Here is a 20643-nt window from a genome sequence, read left to right on the forward strand (position 1 = left end):
CAAAACACACATTTCACAATTGGCTCCTCTAAAGAGAAAACTCACATCAAACTAACTCATGCAACGAACAGTGCACAGTGCCAAACAATCTATCTTTAAGAGAATGAAACGTAGAACTCCAGTGTGTGCGGTTCCAAAATATGATCAAAAACATATTAAGCCAATACCCAAATCCAACCCAAAAATGTGGAGCTAAGGGCTTAAAAGACATTCTAAAGCACTGAAAAATCAGTGTCCAAAAAGTAATCTGAAAAATATTTCTTAAAATGTTCACAGGAACTTAAATTAGATGATGCGTCTGTAATTTGCAGGAACCCTATTTTTCACTTACTATCAGAACCGTGACATCCCAAGCATCCAATATTAAACACATTACCGGGAAACCTGGCAAATGCTTACCAGGTCCCTTGATAATGATACAACCCTCAAATTCAAAGCCTTGTTTGGCTCAAAGCAGAACATTTCTACGGCGCCTGCAAGAGCGAACTCAACGAGGTTAGTAAAAAGAAAAAATCTAAAGTTAAAACAGAATGTTAATTCATGTAATGTTAAATGAATGTAAGTTAAAGCTAAAATGTAATGAGACTCAATGAATTTGGTTATTTTTTAAAATCTGCCCCCAAACTTTTGGAAACCAAGATGAAATGCTAAAATTTCCCTTCTCTCTCTACACTAAATCCCCTAGCTTCCATCTAACAAAAAAAATCCTTTAAGATATTTCCCAGTTACCTGGAACTAAAATACAAGCCTGCTGTTTCTGAAACACAATTTCAGGGGCAGGTACTCCAAATATATTGGCAGGGGAAGAAACCACAACTTTTGAATTTGCAACATACTTTTTCTGGAAGCTGGGATTCAACTTCTTTCTTCAGTCTCCTCAGTAAAAATGGTCTCAACACCTTATGCAGACGTCTGATAATCAATATAGTTTCTTCTTCATTTAAGTCCACCTATAAGAGAACCTTAGATGAATTTGATCTTTTTTTTTTTTAAAAGATCTTTCATACAATGACTCTTTATGTTACATTTATTATTGGTTTCAATATATGATTGAAATTTTATGTGCATTAAGGCTAGGTTTATACCCATCATGTATACCTCAGAATGTTGTTCCCACCTTCCTACAAGGTGGTAACAGAACAGCCTCTAAATGGGTGTCTTGGTCTGAATGCTGAGTTTTGTAGAAAACAGCCCAGAGCCATCAGTTTTAGATCAGGAGTGTTAACAGCTCAGAATTTTATGGGATATGATTGCAGTAAAGGCTGACTAAAAGCTGAGGTAGAACACGAGTAAAAGGGCAATAGTTAATGTGTTCTTCCTTCAAACTGAAGCATTAAGTTAGGCTCCTAACTCTGATTGTCTCAGATGCAGAAACATACCAAGGGAACAGGGCCTGAACCTGAAAAGAAGAATCTGAAGAGTGGATCCGGATTTCATCGGTGGGTTTCTAAGCCCCTCTACCTGCATCCTCCTTTGCTCTGCTCTGATCTTGTTCAAGTTCAGTCCTGTTTATATATAAATCCTTCGCTTTCTCTTTCACCTTCCTCTATTCACCTCTAGGGGGCAGAGCTGATTGACGCTACCTTCTCCAAATGGGCAAGCCAATGAATTCTTAATAAAAGGCTAATGTACCTATAACATCTCAAAATTAAAGGGCCAAACAGTTCCAACATAAATTTCCCTAAAGCATTTTAAGTGGCTTTTCGTTCCTCTAGTGGAAGGAATGATAATAAGAAATTTGAAAATGGCTACTCCAGGGTTTGAGGAGTATTTATATACACACAGGACTGAGGCTTACACTAAAACCTGAAAACAATGCATAAAGAAAATTAGTATAAACCAGTTCAGTTTTACATACAAACTCTTAATGTGGAAATAGTTTAAAGGGAAGCCCAAGTTTATAACAAGGAAATATTTCTTTTTAAGGTTTATATTCGGTTGGTTGAGTTGTGGTTAAATAGATTGAACAAATATCTCTGCATTTATCCTCCTTGTGGCCTGTAGCAGTTAAGCATTCCACCAGCCAGGAACACCCTCTGTTGGCCTGGTTAACACAGTGGCAAAAGACAATGGGATTAGGACACCCTAGATCCTAGATCCTACATCCATCACTAGATCCATTTTCTTTGGATGGAAAAATATCCCTGGAGTGAGAACATATACATCCACTGATTGGCTTCCTAATACTTTACAACACTGTAAACCACCCTATGGGTTTTCTGTGGCTCTAGTGTTCTCAGCTTTAGGTCTTTTCATTTCATTTCATTGTCACGCAGTGGGAAAAATAAAAGTTAGGCCAGTACCCTTTCTCCAGTCATGGCAAATGGAGCATTAAACCACTGCTCAAATGTGCTGCAGCTCTTAAAAATTGTGGGAAGGAGGAAGTTGAGGAGGGCCCAGAGTTCCGGGAGCTTATTCTGCAGGGGAGTCCCGGTCAAGAGGATCCTTCTGGGGGCCACGTAGTGAGTGTTCAGGACCTGAGTCAGCTTGCAGTGGTGATTCTTCATTCGGTGGCCTTCGTCCACTATCATATATTTCCACCTAATCTATAACACAAGAGGAAGGACCAACATGCGGTGAACAAGGGAAAACACAACTACTTCTAAGAGGCAAGTGGTGATGTGGAAAACCAAAGAACTCATGCTTGGTAAAAGCTATGACATGAGATTCCTTAGCATAAAAGAATCTTAACAGTCTACTTCCCATACCTGACAGATCATCGTGCACTATGTAGTAATGGAATGGAATAATAGAATGTGATTCCAAATTACCCTTTCACAAAGACGGAAACTTGGGCCCAGAATGAAATGGTTGGGCCAGGATTAGCTCCTGTGTCTCCCCATCCAATACTCCTTCTACTAATGTTATGTCATGACAGCTATGCCAGATTTAATGGCTCTGTTACCTCTGCTCATAGTAAGTACAGAATATAGCTCCTCACTTGAAGCAGAGGTTAATGACTGATTTCTCCAAGATGGCATCAGCAGGCACCTGCAGCGGAAGTACTCTGGCTTCATGCCCTTTTTCTATTGCCTTGGCTGACTACTACCTTCAGGGTTTGGCTCATGTTTTTTTTTTTTAATTTTTTTTTTTTTAAATTTGAACTTAGCTGCTAACATTTAAAAGCTGGAACATTTCACATAAAAATCTGGACATCCAGATTCTTTTAAAACATTAGAAGATCTGGCAACCTGGACTCTCTGAGTTCATACATACTCCTTACCTGCCAGGTCTAGGACCCCGATTTCAAGATGTCTAAAATGAAAGGATAGACTTACTGGCAGAGAGGGCAGTGCTAAAATAGCATTCCTCTGTTTATGCCAAAACTTCAGAATTAAACACAATATATTCCCCCAGCATAACTATCACTTCAAAAATAAACAATGTGACCATACGACACGATCTTCCTTCCTAAGTCTACACACAGTCCCCTTCCCCTCTCACAGCTGACCCTTCAGCCCTCTCCAAGGTCATTGTTTCTCAAAGTGAGAACAATGAGGAATATCCCACTAAGCCTATCCATTCCCCACAAAACAGTGGCAATGGCCAAGAAAAGCATCTGGTGCTCAGATGTCCCTGGATCCTGCTGCAAAGCTCTTAGAGAGGAGGGAGACGGCAAAGCGTTCTATAAAGTCCTCGCCTTCCTTGTTAGAAGCACCAGTAAAGTCCCGGGAAAAGGAATAAAATCATCAGTCAGGCTGGGATGTTCGGGTAAAAGAAACTCCCAGAGTTTTTAAATTTGTTTCCTTCCTCTGCTACCTCTAAGAAAATTGCTTAAGAATAATTAAAGCTGTACAATCAACTGTCCCAAAGTTACCAATAGCGTGAAAAGAGGCCAGGAGATAAAAATGTATTTAAATCAATATTCTAAATCTACTTCCCTGCCTAAATTTAGCTTATGAAATAATAAACAAGGAATCAGAGGCCTATGATTTTGCTATCGGGTCTACTACTAATTAGGTCTTCCACTCAGAAAAAAATTACTACCCCTTTCTAGAGCTTCATTTCTCCAGTGACAAATAAAAGCAATACACCTCGTTACCAGGCGTGTCCGATGAATTTTGAAATACATATGCAGAAGACATGATATGAATTTCCTTAAAAGGATCTCAAATGTACAAACACATTCCCACAGTTATATTGAAAACACGTCATTCCTGACACTGCCAAATTCATCTTGGAGGATGAGGAAGAGGAACACAGCATTGTTACGGGTGCTATCTCAATGATTAAACAAACCTCCCCTGGGAGCCCATTTCCTTTATGTTATTTCCTAGGATGCCACGAAGGGAACTCTCTATTCCCAGAGCAAAGGTTTAATGCAGAGATAGAACAGACCCCAGAAATAGTGATTCTGTTCAATTCTGGCCATAACTTAGCTTCAGATCATAGTGCTTTCAAAACACCACAGGGTAAAAGAAATTACTAAAGGAAAAAAAATTAACTTTTCATGCTTCCTCTATGACAGAAACTACTCCCATCATTCTACATGAATATATTAGGAGACAAGACGATATAAATGGAAAAAAAAATTCTATTTTTTGGCTAAAGGACAACTTAGGACATACAAATCAGCAGACATGTAGGTCACAGGTAGAAAACGACTCTTTCCCGGCTCTAAATAAATAGTCACAGAAAGAGCCCAGAGTAATTCAAACAATAATAGCCCATTATTTCACCAGGAAGAATATAAAACAGGAATAGCACAAAAACTGCAGCTTGGATAAACGTTCATATGGAGAAGACCATATGGAGAAATGCCTACTCATCTCTGGAGAGACAAAGACACAAGAGAAATGAAGCTACGCTGCTGACAATATCCCAGGGCAACAAAAACAATTATTTCTTCCACAAGCACGATGTTCAGGGCTGTTGGAGAGAAAAAAAGAGTTGAAGGAACCCAGGTGAATTCTTTTAAGAGATGTAAACCCATAAACTATGATAGGATAGGGTAGGTAAGAGTCCCAGGATCAGTGACATACAACAACAACCAAAATAAAACACAAAAAACCCCAGCATACATAAAATGAAAAACACATGACCAAAATATATCTGACTGAAAAAGAGAGAGACCAGCCATCTAACGAGCAAATTATACTAGTGAGTATAATTTGGGGAATACTTTACACTCCAGTTGCGATGGTCCATAATTAGAGATAAGAGAATTATTTTAAACATACCTTTGCAAGAATGTGCTTGTCTTTTATAATGTACTCATAAGTAGTCAGGAGGACATTGAATTTGCCACTGCGTAACTGGGGGACGAGGGAGCGACGCATGGCAGGGGTGCCCTGAATGGGAAGAAAATACAGATGTATATTACCCGATGGAAGCAGGCGTGCGTTGTCTCTCACTACTCATGGCTTAATGGAGCCCAGGCATGTGACTAAGGACTGCACATACATGCAATTATCATATACAGATCCATTATCCAGGAAGAAAGTGCTTGGCAAAATTGCTCACACGTCTGGACACTTTTCAGACCTTTATGGAGAAGCTTTCCCACTGCAGACCGAGGGAAGGGGGGGGTGGGAAAGAAAAGGAAATTATGGTGACCCCAAGGTAGCAGAAAACCCGCTGCTCCGCTGAAAGGCTCCATTTCTACAGGAGCGTCCAGCAGGCGCCCGGGCGCCCGGGTAATTGCCTAACTTTGCAGGAACAGTGGGCATGGTAGCAGCACGCGGGATGTGTGATATTTGTCATTTGTATTACTCTCATCAGAAACCTCGCAATATGATAATTAACAATTTTCTTCTGCATTTCACTATCTGAAAGTAATTATGGTTTATTACAGTAATCTTCTTGGGGATGATTAACTCTCACTGTTTAGTACATGATGTACATGACAAAACTTTACAACCAGATACAGTTCACAGATGTGCATAGGGAATGAAGAAAATAGGGTCTATATATAAACGTGGAAAAGCAAAAAATAAATACAGGATTCCAAACCTTGTAAGAAATTTTCACCACGGAAGGAGCCCATTTGTCAAATTCATACGTCCAGTTAGATAGAGTCCTATAGAACAAAAGAAAACAAAATACAGAGAGACATTTGTATAAAAATCTGTGATTAAAAAGATGTTCTTACTCACTTTTAGGCCTCACCTTGAAAGGGGCTAGAGAATATAAAATATCTCAACTGCGTATTCATTTTAAAGGTGTGGAAATAAGAGATAAGTTAGAAATAAGCTGCCACAAAGCATGACAAGTTTGTTTGTGGGTTCACATGGAATCTCGTAAGAGAAAAAAAAATTAAAGAATGCATGAACACAGAGAGCAAAAAAAAAATCTTAATTTTAATACTGAAAAACAGCAATTACCAGAGTGATTTGGGGACTCTTTAGAAACAGCCATATAAAGTTCAGAGAAAAGTTGAGTCAGGAAAAAGAAATGACAAAAGCACATGAAAATACTAAATAAATCTGTCAAGAGGGGGCAGGGGAAAAATATTAAATGCCTTAAAAGGCAAAATCCCTGAAAGCATCAATGTAATATATGAGTCAGAACATGCAAAACATAGATAAAAACCAAAATATATGTTCAAGATGTAGATAATATGGAAAGGGTGTCTAAATACCATGGATTCAAATAATATGGATTAAAGAGGTCTGCAAATAACTCTCATTTAGACAAAATTTGAAGGAAATACTAAAACAGAATATTTTTTCTCAAGGTCCAAGTGTGTAATTAGCACTGAGATCTAGAAGAGGATCTCAGTGAACAGAACTGCAACCTCACACCCACCGTCAGAGACACACTCCCATCCAAGGAGGGCGGTTTTGAACAGGTATCCCTTCCCTCAGGGGTCTCCACTAAAGACCCACAAGGAGCCATGCAGTGGGCGAGGCAGTGAAGACCCATCCTTACAAAGCGACAAAATCACTGCAGATAAACTGCGAGTACTGAGGGCGGTTTAATGCAAAATTCATAGTTACAATTTTGCTTTAAGAGGGACACTAAAGGAAGATTTAAGAATATATAATTTTTGAATATATATAACCTTTTGGAAATGGAAAGAGAAAAAAAATCAAAGAAATCTTTAAAAAAAATCAAAACCTTTCAGCTTCATGAGCCACTTCAGGCGTGATGAAGAATGCGACCCACTGCACAGTGTGCAGGCTGTGTAGACCGCAATGCTAAGGGCTGAAAAAAAATCACTTCATCCTGTGCTTATGTAGCCAATCAAAGGGTGGCAAGCGGGGTGGGAAAAGAAAACCTAAATCCAGATTATATGCTCTTGATAATCCCACTACAGGCTACAATTCTGCCTTAAGGGAAAAACAAGGACAAACTATGAATAGGGCAAGCTCCAACATAAAGAAAGATAACTGCGGAATAAATGGCTTTACTTACGAAAGGGGAACAATGATGAGATAGGGGCCATTGAGTCTTTTGTGCTCCATCAGATAAGTGATGAGTGCAATGGTCTGTATGGTCTTTCCCAGCCCCATTTCATCAGCTAAGATTCCATTCAAATTGTTATTATACAGAGAAACCATCCATTCCAGGCCCTGGAGCTGAAATGAAGAGTAATTGCTTCAATTATCCAAGATCTGCACAGGTAATTAATACTAATACAACGCAAGTGAGGCTGCGACTTCTTAACTCCTCCGTGCTGTACGTGGGATTTCCCACAGTAGGAAAGTAGGGGAAGCACCAACACAAAGAGAATTTCATATATGAGCCTGTAATCACCCCTGATGCTTGGCAGGTGCTGAGTGCTAATCAGATTTAGAAATGATGGGCTGGAGCGTACTGGGGGGACTTTAAGCAGCTTTGCCGTTCATCCCTACTTAGCATTTCACAGTACATGACATTCTAGAATTATTATAAATGAAGAAAACCCACACGAAAATCCATTCCAACCACTCCAAGAACAAAAAGCCACCATGAGGATTAAAGAAAAACAAACCAGAAGGCAGGTTTGGCACGAAGATCACAGGTCATTAGAAACAGCCTTCTTGGTGATGAAGAGCCTCCCGGCTCCCCGGGGTGGGAATCCCCTCAAGCGAGGAAGCAGAGTGACCAGGGCGCCAGGGGCACCTGCTGGGCCCACAGGAGGGCACTTCCTGGCGGAGAAAGCTCCCAGGCACCACATGGAAACTTTGCAATGTAAGTGCTCCCCAAGGGCAGCTGACTGCCTGGAAACATGTTCAACATATTTTTAAAGTACAAAAGCACAGCACCAGAGACACAGCTTTGGATTTCCATGTTAAACACAAGAAAGTCTGGGTGAAAATACAACATTGTTCAACTTCCCTCTCCAACCACTAATTCCCTTCCACCACCGTATCACAGATTCTGGTTTACGTGATAGGATCATCTCTCTCTCTCTCTCTCCCTCTCTCCCTCTCTCCCTCTCTCCCTCTATATATATATATATATATATATTTTCTATCTAGCTATCTATTTATCTATATGTATATAATTGCTAAAGTCAATTTAGCTTGCTAATGAAGTTATGCTTAGGGAAATGTTAATTTTAATTTGGTTTACGTAAAAACAAAGCAAGTGATTCTTTTACTTTCAATATTTGTTAAATGGACCACGCAAGGAGCTATAGCAGATGGAAACCTAGGTGTGTAATATGCATGCCTCCCTTCAGAAGCTTGCAGTCAAAGAGGAGCCGATAAGCCATTCATGCACCAAGACGCGGTTGGCAGTGCCAATGTCATACATATAAAATTGTACGGGCCAGAATTTTTCTTGGGAAGAGTACTGCAATGGTTTGAAGAAATACTTGGATAAGCCACTTAGGGTGCCTCATACCATGCAAGACTCCGAATCATCCTAAAGGTTTTTGCAGAAGAGCTGCAACACCAAGAAATGAGAGGAACAGAAAGAGGTCCCACGGGGATGCACAAAAGACATAGGGGCAGAAGGGGAATGCCAGGAACTCTTAGTGGTGGGTGGGAGGAGATGCACACCTGCAACATGATCCCGAGAGCACCAGACCTTTAGGAAAGTCAACTAAGTGCCAGAAACATTTGGACACTCAGTGGTAGTGGATTTTTTTTTTTTTTTAAATGAAAATCGGCAAAGGGGCTGAATTTTGCATCTGTCTTAATCCCAGATAAAACAGAAGCAGAAACTGGCAGCAGAGGGGACTAGAAATTCACAAAAAAAGTGGGAAGTGATTTGGACTTTCCTAGACCATGGAATTGGAGGGGTTGGGTATTGAGCCAAGCTTACGTGGCTTTCCAGGAAGCAGCAGGAAGGCCTCAGCTATGTCAAGGTTAAGTAACTATTTTCAATACAAAAACTTGTCAAGGAGCAAGACGATAGAAAGCTTACTCATGGATAGAGTGATCCGGGAAGGCTTTGAGCCACAATTTCAGTTGGTTTGTGAGAAATAAAAAAGATTTCATCAGGTAGATATGGATGGTCAGAGACCAGGAAGAAGAAACTCCATGAAGCAAAAACCCGGAGGTGGGCAGAGTAAGGTATGTTCAGGAAATCTACAGCAGCCCAGTAGAGGAAGAAGGCCATAAAATTCACGTATGCAAGTAGGAGGAGGTAGGTTTGAGAAGACAGTGATAAAGAATGCTTTCAAAGGTGCTGGATGGCAGGAGGAAATCAATGTAGCGTTAAAAGTTATTCACGAATAATCTAACGATGCACCTGCCATATATAGACGTACAAGAGTTCATTAGAACCAACTACAAGTTAACATCTATGTCAGGGAGGCCAAATCAGATGAAAACAACTTTGAACTTCATGAAAGTAGCATGGTCTTTGGAGAAAACATGACCTTACTACAGCCAGAGCAGTGGTTCTCAAAGTGTGCTCCAGGGACTCCTGAGGGTCCCCAAAACCTTTTCAGGCGATCCACAAGGTCAAAATGATTTTCTTATTAACACTAAGGTATTATTTGCCTTTTATATTGTGTTGACATTTGCACGGATGATGCAAAAGCAGTAGTGGGTGTAAACTGCTGGCACTTTAACACAAATCAAGGCAGTACTGTAGTAGTAGCCTCCGTATCCTTCACCCTGATGCAATGGCAGCCAACAGAGTGCCACGTTTTAGGAGTTTAAGTGGATCCAAGTTCAAAGAGTTTGAGAACTATTGGCCTAAAGCATATACTTCCTAAAGCATATTCCAAAGGTCCCTAATTTTACAGGATGTGAACAGGTATATGATACATGAAAAGAAAGTTTGGTAGTCAGAGAAATTTGGGAAATACAAAGTTAAAGTTATTTCACTGCAGGATGCTGATACGCAGTTACAGTTTACACATTTATTTTTGCAGAGCCCATGCGTGTGTTGACGCACACCATGGATTACCGAGAAGGGTCATTGCTAGAGTGCCCAGGTGTCTGGTTGGCTTGGGAAGTCCTGGGTGACACCTATGATCAGTGATAAGGGCCACTGTTCGTTCTCATAAGTATCCAAATTTGGAATCGTAAATTATACCGTAATCCAAGTTCTAGCTGATAGTATTTCCCATATTTATTTAACCACAGAACCTATTTTTTCCCCTTCTTTTTGAGGTCTATCTCATGGGACAAATGTTCTAAGGAACACACTTTGGGAAACACTGTGAAGTAGAAGGAGGTAAAAGACAGGAGCTGACCTCACTCCAGACAGGTCAAATGAAACACACGTTATGCTTACAGCCTAGTTTTCATGAAAGCAGGGTTGCTCACCACTCTACTGTGTCTTAAAAAAAAAAGCACGTAAATGTAGTAGATAGCGACTGCTAGGTGGCTGAATCCATAGTGTTGAACTACAGACACCACTGAAATTTTTGAAGAAATACATACTTCATTTACTTCAAAAAAGAGGCACAGATGTTCCCCACACTCATAGAATGTGGCTGGGTTTTCCATTCTGAAGAGATCCATGGTAAAAGGGTTCCAAAAGTTAACCCAGGATTTCTGAAAACACAATCCATCCCAAAGCCATAGAAGAGAAAATGGGTACGCCCTAGGGAAGACGGTAAAATGGAACACTCTCAAACAAGAATTACGGGCACGGTGGAGAGAATCGCCCTATTAGAAGCAATGCGACCCCAAATGTTTGCCATGGTCAACTCTCTGCAGCAATGGGCACGTGCACAACATACTCTAATCAAAATTAGGTAACAGGGGCTTCCCTGGTGGCGCAGTGGTTGAGGATCTGCCTGCCAATGCGGGGGACACGGGTTCGAGCCCTGGTCTGGGAGGATCCCACATGCCGCGGAGCAACTAGGCCCGTGAGCCACAATTACTGAGCCTGCGCGTCTGGAGCTTGTGCTCCGCAACAAGAGAGGCCGTGATAGTGAGAGGCCCGCGCACCGCGATGAAGAGTGGCCCCCACTTGCCGCAATTGGAGAGAGCCCTCGCACAGAAACGAAGACCCAACACAGCCATAAATAAATAAATAAAACTGAATTAAATTAAATTAAAAAAATTTAAAAAAAAAATTAGGTAACAGATTGAGACCTGCCAAGAAAACACACACCACGCCAGTTACCTGATAATGCTTCAGGGTCCCATTGATGAGGAGGGCCGACTGCTTCTCCACCCTCTCCGAGATGGCGTGGGCCACCGTGTAGTAGGACTGGGAGCCCCTGGCACTGTACTGCATGCTGTACTCATCGTCCACGTCTTGCTTAGCTGTCCTGGGCCAGAGAAAGTGGAGGGTCACACACAGAGAAGTTGGTGCATGAATGGAGAGCCGAAAACAGCTGCAGGAAGTAGAGCTTTATTTATCACCTACTTCATGCCCGGCAGCTAAAACATATTATCTGTAATCCTCGTGAAAAGCAAGCAGGGTAGACGCTGTTGTTACCATCCCCACTTCATGCCTGTGGAGAACTTCAGGCTGAGAGAGCTTCACGAAGTTGCCCAGGTCACATGAAAGGTGGTGGCGTCAGGATTTGAGCGCAGGCCCGCTCGACCTCAAGTGACTGCTATGAGCGTGAATCGTACACCTGCAGGTTCACACTTTGCCACTGAAGCTGTCCTAGGCCCTTGAAGTACAAAGATACATCCTATCCACAGAACACTGCCTAAAACTTGGAAGACAGGTGGGGGGGTGGGCAAAGGTGACATTAAAGAGACAGGAAAGAGGAGAGGTCGTCTTCCATTTTCTATGCCTTGTTAACCGACTACGGTGTTATTCTACAGGCAGTGACGGACCATGGAGGGGGGTCTTAAAAACCTTCAGTGAAGCAGCTGGGGCAGATGAATAAAAGAAAGGTTCCTGAAGTGGGCACACAGCCCTGGAATAAAAGGAGAAAATATTAGAATGTCTATTTCTGCTTTTTTTTTTTAAAATCTCATCACTTTAAAATGTTCTGTTTTGCATAGTGTTTCGCCACAGTTTTAACACTAGAGCTACACAGGCAAAGAGCTGGGTAGCCCACTGATGTAGAGCTCGAGCAGAGTGAGGCATGGAGCTGGGCACTCAGGTCGGGGGACGGAGCAGGGGGTGCCGGGGTGTTTCAGAGGCTGGGCCGGGGGAGTTGGCGGCCGAGCAGCTGCTGCAACGAGGACGTTTCTCACTTGGGGTTCTGGGCGGGCTTTGGCGCCATTAAGGAAGGCAGGAAAGGCAGCCAGCTGGAGGGGCAGGTTCCACGTGGGACGGAAGCGCGTGACACACGAGGAGCCCGGGAGCGAGGAAGTCATGAAGTGGGGGAGGGCGGAAGGGGGGAGCCGAGCAGCGGGACACTCTGGTGACCTCAGACGGCGGCGTTTCGAGCGGAGCACGGGCGTGAGGTCGGCTTCCTTCCTTAGACCAACTTCTCTAAAAGAAAATCCATAAAGCGCAACCCTCACGAAATGCATTTGCAAGAGACAAAACTCTGAGAGACACATACTCGATGATCTGCTTAGCGTCCTTCTCGGAAACCTCTTCACTGTTTGGATCCAGAAGTATTTTCTCTTCTGTTTCCTGCCTACTGGACTCTTCCTCTTCATCCTGGGGAAGGAACAAAGATACGGGGGTGATTCCATTTTAACGAGGGAGTCCCTAGGCTCGGCGATTTCTGAAAAGAGAGTGAATAGTATTCTACTTCACAGTGAGGTGCACACAACTGAGGGAGGACGTAAACTTAACCCTTACTTACACCAGGCCATCGCTGTTTACATCACTGAATGAAAGAACAAAAGGAACCCTCTGAGGGTCCCCTGGAACCCTTGCTCCCAAGAATAAATATGTAAAAATCATGCCAGAAAGATGGATATTTATCATTATTTGGTCATCAGAGAGTCCTGTAAACCATATCTGCTCTTGCTAACTTAGTGACCTTCTATACCCTTCTCTCCAAAGCCAACTGAAGAGATCTTAGTATTGTCCTTCTCTCTGATAATGCCAGTGGGCCTTGGATGGTCCCACATGTCTTCACATTGGAGAGACTGGAGCTTGTAAGCACACGGCCTTCTGTGTGTGCTTTCTGTGGCCACTTCACAGCCCACATTTCTGGCTATTTAGATTAAAACTGTTAATAACATGGCAAAGGATTCATCACCTCCCCACCTCTCAACTGTGTACTTCGTTCTGCTGGCCTGTTGAAAAGCTTCACTAAATATTCATAATGCCCACTACTACCCACTGGTGTTGAAGGCTGAATCTTTCCAGATAATCTAGGAGAATTTCCTTTAAAAGTAGGCTTAAAAAGAATCATGCTTTTCTATCAGGCTTGAATGAAACAATACAAGCTGACATGATAGTAATGTAGAAAATCAAATCTATGACCACGGATCACTGAGCCACAAGGGGTAAACTGAGGAGTTGGCACAGCTCCTTCACATCCAGGTGAGCACCGAGAGGGCACATGACTCGCCATGAGATGGGGACCTGGTCTCCGGACCCCCAGGTCAGAGTTCACTCTAGTCCCAGCTCTCTGGAGCTGTCTGAAGTTGCCAGTCTCAGGAGGGCACCTGTGGGTTGAGCAGCCTTCTTTACCTCATCTCTGTCCCTCCCTGGCTCTCAGACTCAATGAGAAGATTCTTCCAACGGATCATTTATGGGCCCATTTATCCGAGTAAACAAGACATTTAAAAAATTGATTTTGTAAGTTTCAAGTACCTCAGAGAAAGAGTAGCCTATTAAAAAAAAAAAAAAAAAAGCATGCCTCCAAAAGTATTTGCTTAACAGCATGCTTTTTTTCTAAAAAAAAAAAAAAGTAACTTCTATTATCTTTCCTCTTTGCAAAAGCAGCAAGTGTCCATGGTAGATTAATTTAGAAAACACAGGTCCACAAAACAGAAGAAAATAACAACGGTCTTAAAATTCTGGTGAACTGTTATTGGTAAGGCTGCTCTGCTCCGGCCATGGCATTCTTTGAACCAAGATTCCCCAACACTGGTAAACATCAGATTTAATGACTATACGCTAACAATGTGCTAAGAAAGGAGATAAAAATCTTTTAATCCTTCTATTTGTAATTGTTAAGGATTTTAAAGTTGATCTAAAAGATACCTTTATTATTCCTTAATTTCTATTAAAAGTATCCAAGATCACCATTTCAGGTTCTGGATATATTGAGTATTCCTTCCTACAGACTGAGAAATGTGGCTAACAAGTATATCCAAAGAATTCAAGCAAGAATCACATTTAAAGAAAAAACCCAAGAGGATCAATAAACCCATTAAACCAAGTGCATGTTGCCCTTTTGGTCTAAGTTTCCAGACTTACAGCTTCAAACAGGCCCAAGGACTAAAGAACTTCAGACATTTTTTAGGCTGTTAACCCTCAGTGTAAATGACTTAGAAGCATGGAATTGCCTTTCCCAAAGTAATCCATCTCCAATTTTCCTCAGAAGACCTTTCTACCATCTCCAATTTAATGCCAGCTTCTCTTTTCTTGGTTTCAAATAAATTTAGAATTCACCAAGCTTCCACATTCGCCGGGAGCCCCCGAGAAGTCACTGTGCTACTAGGCATGCACCAGCAAAGCTCTGTCAAACCCTCAGCCCCAGCTGTCACCCGATGGCCAAAACTGGAGGACGAAGAGATAGAAGGACACAGGTGCTTCCCCGTGAACTTTCCAGCCAATGAACTCCAAACAGAGATATATACGTACCTCCTCCTCATAATCAGAATCACTCTCTTCACTGTCCGATCTAGGGGCAACTTCGTAACTACAAGAAAAGGAGTGGGGAGGAAGAGGAGGCTTAGCTTTTTAAATCATAAAACTGTGTGTGTGTGTGTGTGTGTGTGTGTTTATACACAAATGTATGGCACTTTCTATGTACAAATGCAGGTAATAACTTTAAGCAGTTCAGCAAAGGTCATGCTGTTTTAGTTCCCAGATTCTACAAGGACCACAAAAACCTAAGAAGTCAAAGAACACCAATAATTCTGCTTTAGTGCCATACCCAGGATTCATTTCCAACCAGGCGTCCAGCTGACTTGCTTTGGGTGCTTCTGGGCCAAACAGGACCTTGCCGGTTTCTGTGTGAGTCACTTTGACAGGGAGGTCACTCATCTGGCTGCTCTCATCTATGGGCTAGAGAGGAGAAAAGACATAACACCGCTTCGTGTTAAGACATTCACCCAATTCTGTGCTGGATGTTTCTCGGCCTTTTGGCTGCCCAGCATTTGAAATCCTTTCCCGCGATTAGAAATTTCATCACCTGATGAGTCCTGGTGGGAAGTGGGAGGTCACCTCCTACCAAAGAAACTGAAAACACTGGCCTCCCTTGCAGCAAAGGAACTGGCACAAGACCTAAGCTCCACCAGCAGGGCGCATTCACCAAGGCTCTGAATTAGGACCTAGAAGGAAGCGGGGGCCAACAGGCACACTGGTAGGAGGGCAGACAACAGTGGCAGCAGTGCCAGTACAGTGGTATTGGCTGTGCCCACTCCCAAGGCCGGCCATGTCCTCACTAAGCAGCTGTAGGGTACACTACGGTAACATATCACTGAAATAATAGCGCAGTCACCAGTCATCTTCTCCAGGCTTCCAGGGTTCCGATGACTCACCCGATATCCTATTAGTATGTTCCCTTCTTACTTAAATCAGGCAGAGTTGATTTTTGTCATTTGCAGCTAAGAACCCCCAACCCCCAAATAATCCCCTCCAGATAAGGACTACTGCAAAGTCATGGTTTCAGAGAGAATAAGGGAAAAAAGGAAAAGGTATTGTAACTTGTATCATCTCATTATGGCTGGTTTGGCTTCTGCAGAAACAATGTCATTTATCCAAAACCAAACCACCAGGTACCAAGCCCAATCATGGGGACCTGTGATAAAGCAAAAGGCTCTGCTCATTGGAAATCTGGCAAATTGACCAAGTCTGAGCTGAAGTTCGTTATTAGACTCTCAACGAAAAATGGCTTGCTCAGAAAATTAAGAGAATAAGTGAAACTGCAGAGGCTGTGCTTAACCTACTTCAGAGACCAAACTGTTTAAAAAGGCCTAAAAATGGAGTAATCCTATGCAAATGAATGCTACTGATTACAGGGTGACTGTACTTCTAGGAGCAGACCCCCAGGTGAGACGTTTAGGCAACCCATTAATTCCAAAGAATTTTTTCTAAATTATTCTCATTTGAAGTTAAATTAAAATGATAGGAAAAGCAGTATACTGTAGGTTATCTTCTAATATCTTATAGGAAATGACCACCTCCTTCCCCCCAAATATTGGTTCTTTCCCCCTTCTCCCTTAACAAAGCACTGCCAGAATAAGAAACAATATATTAGCAATTATCCACAAAAACAACCTTAAAAAAAAAGAGAAGGCTTACTCCAGACATTTTTTCCTTTTATGTGTGCTGAAGCAATGGCTGTGAACACCGTTACTTTGCATGTCAAGACAATGCTTCTTCCTTATTAACGTAGAAGGTCATCTACATGCTCACGCGATAAAGTAGGAAATCTACCATTCGCTACCATCTCCCTTGGAAAAATCATATTCCATTATCTTGAACTATTATAATACAGCTTGTTTTATTGTTTGTGTCATGCCTCAAAGAAAACTGGAAATCACTGTAGCGGGAATTAGAACTTTGGCAAAAACACTGAATGAGCACAGCAGAATGTAATCAGAACATTATTTCAAAATAAACCAGGTAAGACATCTACTTTGCCCACTTCAGCAAACAGAAAACACACGTGTTAAGATTAAAAAAAAAGTGTATGTCACAGGCCCAAGATCAGGAGCTTATTTTCCCAGGAGATAACATGAGATAAGAGAGCTATCACACTAACACGTTAAATCTCTCCCTGTGTGCTTATTAGTTACAGACTGATGTAAGGCATGCTTAAGTAGGGGTGGGTTTTTACAAATTAGAGTTGTTTCTAAGTGCTCTAATATACAGTATTCTTCCCCCATAACAGCCCATTGAGTGTTTCTTACACGTTAGACATTTATCCTGATCTTTTCTTTCCTTGTGATGAATTATAGTGGTTAAGTAATATTTATTGTTCAAGAGATTTCTGCACAGAATAGTGGTTTCAACCTTTTTCCTGCCACCAGGCTGTTCACATTCATAATACGTCTCGTGTGCACTGCGATTCCAGAAGGGGAAGAGGCAACCCTCCACCCACCCCAATCCTCCAGGCAGATTTTTCAGAATCTGTGAAAGGAGAAGGAAGTTTGAAACAAACGCCCTTCCCATCCCGCTCCGGGGGGATGCCTGCTCGTGTGAATCACTGGCAGAGAACTTTTGAGTTTTCAGAGAAAAAAACATCCAATAAATCAATCATTGTATTCTCGTGATTCAGAATATTCAAAATACTAGGAAATAAAATTTAGAACTACGCCGATGAATCTACAAATAGAAGCTATAGGGTAAGCCTACAGAATATGGCAAAAAATAAGCTACCAAACACGCAAACTGTTTGGCTTACAGAGTTATGAAATTTCAAAGTAAAGGAAACTGGGTCATATTTTCTACTTCTGTATCATTGACGGGGAAAATGTAATTATAGAATCACTTAAGATTTTTACACATTCTGTATATTCATAAACACATGCTTATATGTGCACAGACAATTTCTGGAGTGGTACATAAGAAACTTAGTATCAGTTGATTGGCAGTCTGAGATGGAAGATTACTTTTCAGTGTACCCTTTCATACTATTCTAATTTTCTACCATGCTAATGTACTACTATTTTTACTTAAAAATGAATAGCAGAGAGAAACCATATGATCATCTCAATAGATGCAGAAAAAGCTTTCGACAAAATTCAACACCCATTTATGATAAAAACCCTCCAGAGAGTAGGCATAGAGGGAACTTACCTCAACATAATAAAGGCCATATATGACAAACCCACAGCCAACATCGTTCTCAATGGTGAACAACTGAAACCATTTCCCCTAAGATCAGGAACAAGACAAGGTTGTCCACTCTCACCACTATTACTAAACATAGTTTTAGCAGTTTTAGCCACAGCAATCAGAGAAGAAAAAGAAATGAAAGGAATCCAAATCGGAAAAGAAGAGGTAAAGCTGTCACTGTGTGCAGATGACATGATACTATACATAGAGAATCCTAAAGATGCTACCAGAAAACTACTAGAGCTAATCAACGAATTTGGTAAAGTAGCAGGATACAAAATTAATGCACAGAAGTCTTTTGCATTCCTATATACATTAATGATGAAAAATCTGAAAGAGAAATTAAGGAAACACTCCCACTTACCATTGCAACAAAAAGAATAAAATACCTAGGAATAAACCTACCTAAGGAGACAAAAGACCTGTATGCAGAAAACTATCAGACACTGATGAAAGAAATTAAAGATGATACAAACAGATGGAGAGATGTACCATATTCTTGGATTGGAAGAATCAACATTGTGAAAATGACTATACTTCCCAAAGCAATCTACAGATTCAGTGCAATCCTTATCAAACTACCAATGGCATTTTTCACAGAACTAGAACAAAATATTTCACAATTTGTACGGAAACACAAAAGACCCCGAATAGCCAAAGTGATCTTGAGAAAGAAAAACAGAGCTGGAGGAATCAGGTTCCCTGACTTCAGACTATACTACAAAGCTACAGTAATCAAGCCTATATGGTACTGGCACAAAAACAGAAATATAGATCAATGGAACAGGATAGAAAGCCCAGAGATAAACCCATGCACATGTGGTCACCTTATTTTTGATAAAGGAGGCAAGAATATACAATGGAGAAAAGACAGCCTCTTCAATAAGTGGGGCTGGGAAAACTGGACAGCTACATGTAAAAGAATGAAATCAGAACAGTCCCTAACACCATACTCAAAAATAAACTCAAAATGGATTAAAGACCTAAATGTAAGGCCAGACACTATCAAACTCTTAGAGGAAAACATAGGCAGAACACTCTATGACATAAATCACAGCAAGATCCTTTTTGACCCACCTCCTAGAGAAATGGAAATAAAAACAAAAATAAACAAATGGGACCTAATGAAACTGAAAAGCTTTTGCACAGCAAAGGAAACCATAAACAAGACGAAAAGACAACCCTAAGAATGGGAGAAAATAGTTGCAAATGAAGCAACTGACAAAGGATTAATCTCCAAAATTTACAAGCAGCTCATGCAACTCAATATCAAAAAAATAAACAACCCAATCCAAAAATGGGCAGAAGACCTAAACAGACATTTCTCCAAAGAAGACAGACAGATGGCCAACAAACACAGGAAAGAATGCTTAACATCACTAATCATTAGAGAAATGCAAATCAAAACTACAATGAGGTATCACCTCACACTGGTCAGAATGGCCATCATCAAAAAATCTACAAACAATAAATGCTGGAGAGGGTGTGGAGAAAAGGGAACCCTCTTGCACTGTTGGTGGGAATGCAAATTGATACAGACACTATGGAGAACAGTATGGAGGTTCCTTAAAAAACTAAAAATAGAACTACCATACGACCCAGCAATCCCACTACTGGGCATATACCCTGAGAGAACCATAATTCAAAAGGAGTCATGTACCACAACGTTCATTGCAGCTCTATGTACAATAGCCAGGACATGGAAGCAACCTAAGTGCCCATCAACAGATGAATGGATAAAGAAGATGTGGCACATATATACAATGGAATATTACTCAGCCATAAAAGGAAATGAAATTGAGTTATTTGTAGTGAGGTGGATGGACCTAGAGTCTGTCATACAGAGTGAAGTCAGTCAGAAAGAGATAAACAAATACCATATGCTAACACATATATATGGAATCTAAGAAAAAAAAATGGTCATGAAGAACCTAGGGGCAAGACACAGACCTACTAGAGAATGGACTTGAGGACATGGGGAGGGGGAACGGTAAGCTGTGACAAAGTGAGAGAGTGGCATGGACATATATACACTACCAAATGTAAAATAGCTAGCTAGTGGGAAGCAGCCACATAGCACAAGGAGATCAGCTCGGTGCTTTGTGACCACCTAGAGGGGTGGGATAGGGAGGGTGGAAGGGAGGGAGATGAAGAGGGAAGAGATATGGGGATATATGTATATGTATAACTGATTCACTTTGTTATAAAGCAGAAACTAACACACCATTGTAAAGCAATTATACTCCAATAAAGATGTTAAAAAAAAAAAGAAAGAGATAAACAAATACCATATGCTAACACATATATATGGAATCTAAAAAAAAAAAAAAAAATGGTTCTGAAGAACCTAGGGGCAGGACAGGAATAAAGACGCAGATGTAGAGAACGGACTTGAGGACACAGGGAAGGGGAAGGGGAAGCTGG

General features: G+C 41.3%; 1 protein-coding gene across 7 annotated transcripts in view; it reads right to left on the reverse strand.

Moving 5' to 3' along the window:
- The window catches only part of SMARCA2 (SWI/SNF related, matrix associated, actin dependent regulator of chromatin, subfamily a, member 2), a 182846-nt gene that overhangs the window by 108092 nt on the left and 54111 nt on the right, over positions 1 to 20643 (reverse strand). For all 7 annotated transcript variants that reach the window (XM_028166516.2, XM_057548235.1, XM_057548233.1 and 4 more), the window contains 9 exons: positions 15311 to 15441; positions 15016 to 15073; positions 12809 to 12909; positions 11461 to 11608; positions 7357 to 7520; positions 5953 to 6019; positions 5181 to 5291; positions 2304 to 2546; positions 837 to 950 (listed from right to left, as the gene is read on the reverse strand). In XM_028166516.2, the coding sequence (XP_028022317.2) occupies positions 837 to 950; positions 2304 to 2546; positions 5181 to 5291; positions 5953 to 6019; positions 7357 to 7520; positions 11461 to 11608; positions 12809 to 12909; positions 15016 to 15073; positions 15311 to 15441 (1137 nt within the window). The remainder of the gene's footprint in view (positions 1 to 836; positions 951 to 2303; positions 2547 to 5180; positions 5292 to 5952; positions 6020 to 7356; positions 7521 to 11460; positions 11609 to 12808; positions 12910 to 15015; positions 15074 to 15310; positions 15442 to 20643) is intronic.

This window comes from Balaenoptera acutorostrata, chromosome 6, assembly GCF_949987535.1.
Source record: "Balaenoptera acutorostrata chromosome 6, mBalAcu1.1, whole genome shotgun sequence".
Taxonomy (NCBI): Eukaryota; Metazoa; Chordata; class Mammalia; order Artiodactyla; family Balaenopteridae; genus Balaenoptera; species Balaenoptera acutorostrata.